Genomic DNA, 10,827 nt, shown 5'->3' with positions numbered 1-10,827 from the left:
CTTCAAAGCTTAACGTTGGCATTGATGTTTCAACTGAAGTTTCGGGGTTATTTTGTTGGTATCATGATGACTATACTCCTTTATTTTTGTTTATGATGATTCTATTAAAAACTATATTTCGCAAAATATTCAAAAATTTTATTTTGAAGAACAACAAGACTTAGAGAACTGAAATGTTGTATTCAATGGCTGTAAGAAGATTCAATATAACATGAAAGTTGTGTATTTTGTTTTGTTTTCTATTGAAACAAATGTCGAAACCAAGTTTTCATATGACCGTTTGGACCATGTTTTATTAATTCGGACACCAGTCACAATGGACTAGCGCAAACAGAACGGACCATTTCTCTGGTATAGAAGGGGCACTGGTAGTCAAAACAGATAAGTGATTAACCTCATTTCGTACAGACATATCCGAACAAAGTGCGGAGCATCGTATTCAAGATTTGTTCACCAGGATGAACGCCAGTACTCTCAACAGAAATGAGCATGTCCCAAAGATCGAGGTATATAACGTTGTCATAAAGGTCAACAAATTCTTGTCTGATAAATTTGTCATATACAGGCCCCCACATTCTACCAAACGTAGTGACTACTCTATCTACAACAAAATAGTGCGGTCCCTTCATTACAATTTTTACATCAGGCGATCGTATCAGTAATCGTTCTATTGCTTGCCTAATGCGCTTCACTTGAGACCTAAATATGTGTATAGGAAAGAAGTGGAAATGAGCATACAGATTAATAAGAACGATGTCTCTAGAACCAGAAGGAATCTCATCGAGATGAACAAAGGATGGTCGAATTGCAGTCCTATTGGCATTGACAAATGTCATTGGTAGACCATGGGGGGACCAAAATACGGTATAGTTAAAACTTGTTTTGTATGCCTCGGAATAGGAATACCATTTGTCTGTAGGTACAAAGTTCGCTGCGGTTTGCCATGGTCCAACTCTCCAAGTTAGATTTAGATGTTTGATCAAGAAACTGAATAACTGTCTTACAGTGGAATCACCAAACATTCTAAGAGTCCTGTTGGCTAGACAGCGGTCATAGTCTTTGACAGTTATATTATTAATACATGACAAGGGGTTCCACGTGGAGTTGTAAAAGAAACCAACAGGTTTTGACAGCCAGGTTGTCTTGAAGGTTGTCCTGCTGCAAGGGATCTGTGAAGTCATACTTGTGTTTGTTGCTGGAACAATAAAAAATAAGATAAACATGTGCGATTAAAAGTTACGAGTCCATTGTCACAAGAGAAACAGCCATACATTGTATCTATTTGTCTTCATGGCCTCCTTAATGTTGTCAAACATGAGAAGCAGAATATCTACTCAAAACTTACATTTCTTTATTAGTTTCACCAAAATCATTAAATGCACATCAAGTCACTGGCTTTTCTGGTCAATCGATCACTGGTTTGTCTGGTTTGTTTGTAGGCTGCAGTCGAATGACAGGAGCGCCAGGCAATAAATACTTACCTTTTGACGCCAAATGGCCAAATTTTCGCAAACACCTGGTGTCATCATTGATTTTCAGTCCATTCATATAAATTTCACAGTTATTTTACCCTTTCCACCTAATGGAATTTTTTCGTCGGAAAATCAAGCCAGATTATTCCCTTGCGTTGACGTTTTACATTCAAATGTGAATTATCTTCCAATGGCGACACAGCTCTGTAGTTCACCTGATCCTGATCATTGATTAATCCTGACGCATGTCAGTCTCAGTCAGGTAGATTATTATTATTTATCGTTCCGTGGCCTATACATTGTATTTACACGCCTCTTATATGAGATTCGCTACCGTTTAATTGCGTGCTATTGGTTGTTATAGTTCATGGTTTCGGCATCATTTCAGATTTATACGCCATTTTGGATCAGCCTGCATTGCCTAGCGGTAAAGAGAAATATTGGAATCAGTTTGAGTTTGCGGATATGAAAGACAGTGTTTGGGCTGAAGGACGAGTTTTGACCCTTTGTTACCCTTGAACCTCAGATTTATTTTCTTTCTTACACATTCAAATATTTGGACTTTTTGCATGATCAAGTATGTAAGAATGGCTAAAAATACTGAAAAGAGCAAAGGGTTTTGAATAAACGCTTCTAGAAAACCTCTGAAATCAGCTTTTTGGGAAACATTTTAGCCTTACCTATATATATTATGATGTGATATGTCCTTATGAAAGTCCTTCCACAAAATATCTCCCGCTCTTATTGATAACTATATCCCATAATGTTCAGAAACGATGCGAATATGTACTGCTCATGCCACAAATTAAGCAGATCCTGTGGGCTCCAAGAGGGCCTTAATAAAGGTGAGGTGAGGTGAAATGGGGTTTACCGTCGCGTTCAAGATTATTGCACTTATATAGCGGCGTTCATGCACGCGTGTGTGTGTGTGTGTGTGCGTGCGTGCGTGCGTGCGTGCGTGTGTGTGCTTGTACTAGACCTGACTGGTGCCGATTTATAGTGCTAGAGCTGAGATACTATGCCACAGTTTAACATGAATACGCCACTCAGACACAGTATACCGACTCCGAGCCGACCAGTCCTTGTTTAAGCCCTTTAATGCCGAGCGCCAGACAGGGTAACAACAAGTACCATCTTTTAACGTCTTTTGGTATGATGCGGCCGGGGATCGAACCCCGGAGCTTCCGCTCTCCGGGCGGATGCTCTTTCACTAGACCACAGGGCGGGCCCCATATAAAGGTCACACTGTTAAATTCTTAAGACAGTGATTAATATCACCTGGTATTATCAATCAAAACTATGGCTAGCCCTTGATCTTGCGAGACTATAAATTATGATACAGAGCAAAGTACCATGAAACCACATTGTCAAGTTTGTGTAAGTACTTCCGGTTTGCTGAAAACTAGTTAATATGCCAGGTGTTTGCGGAAATGTGGGCGTATCATCCTTCCCCACCGGTGCCTCACATCATTTGTTTCACTGTGCATTCAGCAATATTCCATTTGCATAGCGGTAGTCTGTTGATACTCGAGTCCAGACACGGAGTAAATCAGTAATTAATACGCCGTCCAGTACATAACCATCCTGTCAACCAAGTCACAGAGCCTGAGCCCGATCCGTTAAGTCGACCCGTTCGACAAGAATTCGTTACTTCGGCCAATTCTAACCCGCCTCCTCCTTTTGGACATACACCTCATACTATGTGATCTTGACCAAATAAGGACCCCTAAAAAGTCCTTAAAACTTTAAGTACCAGAAGACTGAAACATGGTGGTAGGGATTGGCATCATATGTAGGAACATGAGTACTTGGAGCTCAACATATATGTTCGTATTTTACGATTGTGTAAAGTTTGATCTCCAATCTTCTCGCCACCTCGGGTTTCTAACATGTAATACTGTTTCCCACATATCCAGGTGAGCTGTTGTGTCACGGTACTTGTATTATATATCAATAGACGCTTTACCCCAAACACGCTGAAATTAGTTTCATTCTAAACATGAGTTATGCATATCATTTAGGAAGCAGCATATATACCAGAAGGAACGGTCACTGTGACATTGCCTGGAAGAATCCCTGGGCCGGCTGACCTGAAATAATAGAATATGGTTTTAAACTACTAAAACATCCTGATACCATATATGCATGACCAACCAAAAGACAATGATATTCTGCTGTGAATTGAGACATATGTAATGGTCCTCATGATGAACACATGATATATCATATAAATACTTACGAAAGATACCATTTGGTGTTAGGCCTGGCTGGAAAAGGCAAAATCTTTTCTGCAGTGACCCCTGTCCAGTTGCTGCACTGGATTCCTTTCTTCTTAGGTTTAGAACAATACAATGGAACACCATAATGTTTGTCTGTTAAATTACAAATTTCACCCATTTTCAAAAATCTGTTATCCATGTATCCAGAGGTCGTCTCTGTTAAGTTGTTCACATTGAATAAGCATTCGATTCTCTTTCCAGTATATCCATTGTTTAATTCCCTGTATACAAAAGCCAATTTTTCTCTCGAAGATAATATCGCTGCACGGATGACAGCGTGCCCGGTCCACAAGATCCGCAGAACACCAGTATATGTCCCGTTGTCATGGTCAATAACAGTTCCGGCTGAAGCAGCTCCTTTACTTTTGTCTCGCATCCATACAATAAGCATATCGCCCCCTCGGGTTTTTGGTCTATTCCTCTGGTCAAATAGCACAATCTTCAAACTGATTGTTTCATTTAGTGCATACACAACTTTTGACTCAACGAGTGACATCTTTGAGGTTGTTGCGGACGCATGACTATTTATATCATTTATTTCGGTATCGTTTATTTCTGGAAATATTTGTATTTCCACTAAGTGAGTTTGCTTTTGGCTTCCAGTTCTTGAACGATATGGGGGCTCTGGTAAGACTTGAAATCTGCAAGAGAAAATTCTTTGTTGAGTAATATGCCATACAAAACAGGTATCATGTGCCAGAAATTGTGACATGATGTACATTTTGATTTCAATTATGATATTCATTTCTGTCACATCTAGTGGAGATTCCGGGTCAGAAATGGTCCCAGTAACCCATGCTTGTCATAGTAGCTGAATAGACATATATGATCACAACCTCGAGCTTTCTGTCTGTACTTGTAGTCAAACAGAACAATGTGCAGATTGAATGTTCAGCAGTAAGCGAGGGTCAGTGTGATCACAATTTTCTGTCTCATATTTGGTAAGCCAAAATATTGTAGCTTTTAAAAAAAATGAGACATAAAAAGGTCAGGAAAGAAACGTAAATTAAAAAAAATACTTGTCTATATGTTTTAACGATTTGTCAAAGAAGAAGATAAAGAACCCCTATATTTCGTATGACTATGGTTAATCTGTCATGGATGGTGGGTATTGCCAAACACAGCTTTCCAAGTTTGTTTTTTGTAACTTGCTTTACTTTGTCATTTGATATTATATCATACTTACTCCTCATAGTTGCCCCACAGTAAGAACAAGGATGTGGTCAGAAGGGCAATTAGTAGATATATCAGACGTTTTGTACTGAACATCTGAAACAAAATGAAAATGTAAAAGTCATGACAGATATGTTTTATGACCGTTTCAAAATATAGAAGGTAAAAGACCCCTAAACTCTTAGGTATCTGCTATAATAAATGAAGATGATTTGTTCTTGCATTGTTGTTCATTATGACAGTCCATGGCGATCCCTGATTTGTTTTGTGTCCAAGCAACAGAGGCTTGTCATAATGGATTGTGTGGTCAGGCTCGGTCAATTGGTTGATTGTGTTTGTGTTTTTTTCCACCATACCATGAACGCGGTGTCAAAGCAGGGAGGCGAATAACGGGATCGGGTGGTCAGGCGCGCTGACTTGGTACAGAACAAACTTACTGTCGACTATATCACGAGCATGTGTTAATGAATAAACCTCCACTCACCTCCACTCACCTGTATAGCAGCCATTACTCTTCTAGCCGGAGAAATCCGACGCTCAGATAACACCGCAAACACGAAAACGTCGTTTTTTTCCGTATATGGTCATTGGACGGAAAAACGACAAAAAATTCATTAAAATTGATTAATTGGTTAGCGTCTAGAAAGTGTCCGGAAAAGCGTCGAGTTTTTCAAGCGTAAAATGGACGGAAAAACGATGCTTTTTGCTCCGCCTTGTACAACTGTTAACGGCCAATCAGATGGCACTGGTCCCCCGACGCACGTGATGCAGAAGGCTTCCTTTCGGAAGCATTAGGTTTCGTATTTCTGGCATGCCTTGCTCTAGTATCTGTCGCGCGCAGCGAGATTTGCTGATTAGTCAGTTTAGGATATGTATCATGTTAATGGAATTCAGACACGCGCCAAGTAGTCAAACCAAACCATGTACCAAGTTTATTGAGATAACACATCCCTCCGCTATGCACAGTTACCTCTATCGGATAATGGGTTGTGTTCCATTTGGTTATAACAGTAACTAATTTTGTAATGTGAAGTTTACACGATATACGGCTTTTCCATAGGACGAGAGGTGGGTCACATGACGTTTTTCACGTGACTGTATTCTTGAAATTACGTAAGCACTGACTACTTCCACATTCCTGGGGAAAGCCCTGGGAAGTCCCTAGTACGAATTCATACAGAAGCGTTGTTTCTCATCATTTAGACCCTTTAATTTTGAACGTAGTGTCTTAGCATACTCTGAGATTATTCATAGAGTTTGGTTGCATGCCCGTTCAAGGATAACCTCGCTACAACCCATCCTAGAGAAATAAAACCCAAAAATCCAAACTATCGTAGTGACAATCTACAGCAATCTATGTAAATTACCTTAGTGTATATTTGACAGTATCAAATATAGTATCTATCTTAGTATCACCTTTCAATGATCGGCCAATTGATCAGTGATCACAAAGGCTTGAAATCGCCACAGGCTAATTAACAACTTCGGAAATATCTCCCGTCATGTTTATCGTGTCGGCCATTTTGACGTCTTGTACTTGATGTAAATATAATGTATTACGACGCTCTGTCATTGTGATTGACTTACTGAGGTAGTTCTTAACAGACCTTCTCATCTACTGAGCATATTTTTTGGAATATATTTCTTGTAAACAAACTAAAACAGATGTTCCTCGCTTTTGGGGGAACTATTTTATTCCGGAATGGCCTATTAAAGCTAATAGTAAGTCAAGGCACCATGCGCGTATATGATCTGTTATTATATGTGTTTAATAAACACGGTTTTGGGAGTTCATAAATTACACTGACGCAAGCATATTCTAATTAATTGGATAATTGAATATGCTTTATTTTACATATTACAAAACATCACTACACAAAATTTGGAAAGTTGAAGTAACACACTACGGTGATCGCATTAAACACCACTTTGAAAAGTATTTCAGTTATATCACGGTGTATCAGACTGATGTGGGATAGAAATCCGAAGTGGTTCAGGCCATCCAACGGGTGTTCGCGAAAAGGTGAGCGTAATGAGCCAGACGGGTGGCATCCATCACAAACACATGCAAGGACAAGTCAATTGTTCACCTGAACAAAGCACGGAAACACACAATGATGCCCGTCCTCACTATTACCGAGCATGTAAATTATATATATTAAACATGGACGAGTATAAACAATATGTTCCTACAGGTAGTTATGTAATACTGACAGGGACATTCTCGCGATCTCGTATTCTCGCGCATGTCCGTGCGCATGCGTGATATCATAAGGTCAAGGCGCATTAATGTTCATGGATACTGAAAACATTAAAGTGTGAGGAAGCTGGAAACAATATATACTAGCCACATAAAGAAACTGTGCACGGAGAAAATATAGATATAAGGGCACACCGTCCATATATGAAATATAGGTTTGAACACAGCAATTATTGGAGACATTCAAACGCTCATGCACGTGCAATGCGATATGACGTCATTGTTTGGGGCCTATGGACGTGCAATGTGTTACTGCACGTGCATCCTGTGCAGCTGTACACAGCATGTGCAACTTAAAATTCGCTGTCACTTTGAGAAGCATGATCTGTGGTCATTCAAAAATTCAAAGCTTCTCAGGCGCGGACACAAGCATATCACAAGCAAATCATGCCAAGATAGACAGCTGCACAGCGTCATGAAGCCATTGGAATGATCCGAGCGGGAATGAGGCAACAACAGGTGGCATCACATTTCCAATGGCATCGTAACACGATATCGGCATTGGTGAGGCGTTATCAGAACACAAATGACGTTGCCGACCACCCACGTTTAGGACGTCTCCGAGTAACGACGCCAAGACAGGACAGATGGATTCGAGTTACACATCTCCGACACAGGTTCCAAACGGCAGTAACGACGTCCCAGACAATTCCTGGACTGCGCCGTATCCATCCCAACACTGTCAGAAATCGTTTACATCAGTACGGGATTCGACCACGACGCCCTGCCATACGTCCCATCCTGACACACGAGTCAACCGTCTAAGATGGTGTCGAAATCATGTTCACGAACCTCGAATATGGTGGAGAAATGTTGTCTTTACAGATGAATCGAGGTTCAACATTTCCCACAGTCACGGGCGCCAACGGGCGTTTGGGAGAACGTTATGCACGCAACTGTATTGTGGAGAGGAATCGTTTTGGAGTTGGCTCTGCGATGATTTGGGGTGGGATAACAGCACGGCACCGAACCCCTTTGTTCAGGGCAATCTCACCGGTGTTGGCTACAGAGATCATATTCTGAGGCCTGTGGTCATTCCTTTCCTGCAACATCATGGCCCGGGATTGACATTTCAACAGGACAACGCTCGTCCTCACACGGCTAGGGTCGTGATGGATTTCCTTCACCATAACAATGTCATGTTACTGCCATGGCCTGCAAATTCTCCAGATCTCTCCCCAATAGAGTGGGATGAAATGGAGCGCCGTCTGCGTCGTCTACCACATCCTCCAGATAACGTCCGTGACTAGGCACAGGATTTGAGGAGGATATGGCAGGCCATTCCCCAGGCCTTCCATGCCCATTTGGTGGACTCCATGCGTCGCCGATGCACTGCTGTGATTCACGCACAGGGTGGTCATACCCGTTATTGACTTTGTGACTTTGTCGTTTGACCCCCTACTCCATTTTGATCTTCTGACGTCATCGTAACAGATGTTGTTCAGGTCCCGTTGACATTTTCTTATGGTCCGATCATTCAGCTGCTACAGCGTCTGCATCATTTTGTTCTTGCTGTGTTGTGTTTCAATCCAGAATATATTTTCTCCGTGCACAGTTTCTTTATGTGGCTAGTATATATCACTGTCAGTGATAGAGTAAATATTGCTTAAAGCCACATCAGCAGTATTACTGTATCAGTTACAGAAATAATCACATTATTATTCATTAAAACAAAATTCTCAAAGACCAATTTGTAGCATTCTGCTACAATGAGATTGTCCGATGTTTTTACACGACACCATAGTCACTACTTTAGGCCATACAAAATTAATTAATAGATTATCATCCTTTCCGACCTGACTACAAAACATCCCGCCTTACATTACTCTATTGCCTCAAACTTCCTAGAACAGAAATATCGCTAATATGTGTGTTCCTACTCCGTGCACGTAGCCCCATTGAACACGCATGTTGCATGTGAATCGCATCCTTCGGCAGCAATTGTACACAGATGCCTTAAATGGTTCGACAAGAAAACAATAACATCCTTATACTGAGTAAGTACCCCCAATATCCAGCCTGGGGGACCGGCATGGCTCTGAATAAGTGAGTTTGTTTGGCTCAACACCGCTTTGAACAGTATTTATATTTCAGTTATTCCCTGGCTTGTCAGCTTTAAATGGGACGAAACCCACCATCATAGGTTTCTGGCACGCCCAAGGGACGCAACTTTTCGTACACGGCGAATTGCGACGCCTCAGAGGACTGAGCCACTAGGTCACTGTCCAGGTAATTGGCAGAAAAACGCGAGAACGCGAGATCGCGACATTGGTCAAGTTTTGCAATCTCGCGTTCTCCTAACTGTATAAGCAATTGACACAAAAGCACAAGATCGCGACATTGGTCAAGTGTCGCAAACTCGCGTTCTCGCGTTTTTGAAAATAGTTACATATAACTGCATAGCCAATTGGCACAAAAGCACGAGAACGCGAGATCGCGACATTGGTCAAGGGTCGCAATCTCGTGTTCTCGCGTTTTTGAAAAGAGTTGCATATGACTGAAAAGGCAATTGACACAAAAGCACGAGAACGCGAGATCGCGAGATAGCAACATTGGTCAGGTGTCGCGATCTCGCATTCTCGCGTTTATTACGGTTTGCGTCGAAACATGCAGCGCTTGCCAATCAGAATTCGCATAAACACACAATGACATGTTATAATAAACATTCTTCATTTGCACTGGTAGTTACACTGATTAATTAATTGAATTGATTGTCTCTGAATAGTTTTTGTGTACACCAACCCTGCATTGAAGCCTGCAGCAAAGTCGGTGAAGAACACGTTCCCTTCAAACAAACATAGGCATAATTTGATAAATGAAACATCTTCTTGTGCATAAATGGAATCCCAAATGTCTTCTTCGTTTGCAGAATTCGTTCAAGATAATAATACTCTCTGTCAATGCGTTCAACATGTACATACATTTCATACATGATGTATTGACATGGTCCCAGCTGGCAAACAAGAGTTCTAAGAGCTTACTGTTTCGGCGTAACTTCATCTATTCATCTGAGGCAACAGCTTCTTTTAGCAAACAACTGGGTCATCACTGATCCAGGAATATATTCTTACCGCTATTGTCGTCAGGAATTTGTTTTGTTGGCAAATCGAAATTGGTTATTCACTAGCATTCTCAAGCATTGATGTTTCATATTTCTATACAGGAGTATTGGTTGATAACAACATCTGGTGTCACATGACACCAAAACATAAGAGGTTAATCTGAAGTAAATAATATTTTATTCAGGAAACAATAGTCAGAGTTAGTAACCCGACCAGACTAAATGTTTATATTTCCCTTTAAAATAATACGTGTTTCAACACACAAAAATGTTAAATAAACACACGTTTGTGTTTACCGTTATGCTTGCCCATCTAGCCGTCGTATACATGTAAAATATATAAATGTTGTGTACAGCCATGTGTGGAACTGAATACAATATTGAAATAAGGAACGTGTTCCTGAGGCGAGACATTTCAAAACAGTTTACAATTATAAGGTGTTGAAGATCTTCTTTGGTTGACAGCAAAATACAGTTTTTACACGTGCACGTACCTTAGCTACATCATAAATTATACATATATATATATATATATCCTACACCACGAGATCTGACTTGCTTGTGGTTCGGGGAAAGTTGACA

At 40.7% G+C, this 10,827-nt stretch overlaps 1 protein-coding gene across 2 annotated transcripts; it reads right to left on the bottom strand.

The window, feature by feature from the left end:
* Window positions 1–273: 273 nt before the first annotated feature.
* LOC124125471 (NXPE family member 3-like) lies at window positions 274–5,463 on the bottom strand. 2 transcript variants are annotated; one of them, XM_048391537.1, is made up of 5 exons: window positions 5,419–5,463; window positions 4,938–5,020; window positions 3,712–4,392; window positions 3,510–3,562; window positions 274–1,195 (listed from the first exon to the last, which is right to left on the bottom strand). In XM_048391537.1, the coding sequence occupies exons 1-5, from the start codon at window positions 5,431–5,433 to the stop codon at window positions 396–398; spliced, it is 1,632 nt and encodes a 543-aa protein (XP_048247494.1). In that variant the 5' UTR covers window positions 5,434–5,463; the 3' UTR covers window positions 274–395. The 2 variants fall into 2 exon arrangements, with proteins under 2 accessions (XP_048247494.1, XP_046344747.2); XM_046488791.2 differs by lacking the exon at window positions 274–1,195 and adding an exon at window positions 1,337–1,893.
* Window positions 5,464–10,827: the final 5,364 nt, after the last annotated feature.

Source organism: Haliotis rufescens, unplaced genomic scaffold (genome assembly GCF_023055435.1).
Source record: "Haliotis rufescens isolate VD_foot unplaced genomic scaffold, xgHalRufe1.0.p SCAF_9, whole genome shotgun sequence".
In the NCBI taxonomy this organism is placed as follows: domain Eukaryota; kingdom Metazoa; phylum Mollusca; class Gastropoda; order Lepetellida; family Haliotidae; genus Haliotis; species Haliotis rufescens.
Note: the sequence above shows the minus strand (reverse complement) of the source record. Positions and strands in the feature narration are given on the sequence as shown.

What these genes read in the sequence shown, in the direction of transcription:
- LOC124125471 (XM_048391537.1), bottom strand. An exon ending in CTGTGGGGCAACTATGAGGA is followed by an intron (nt 4,393 to 4,937) that starts GTAAGTATGATA and finishes TTTCTCTTGCAG; the next exon opens with ATTTCAAGTCTTACCAGAGC. An exon ending in AACACCAAATGGTATCTTTC is followed by an intron (nt 3,563 to 3,711) that starts GTAAGTATTTAT and finishes CTATTATTTCAG; the next exon opens with GTCAGCCGGCCCAGGGATTC.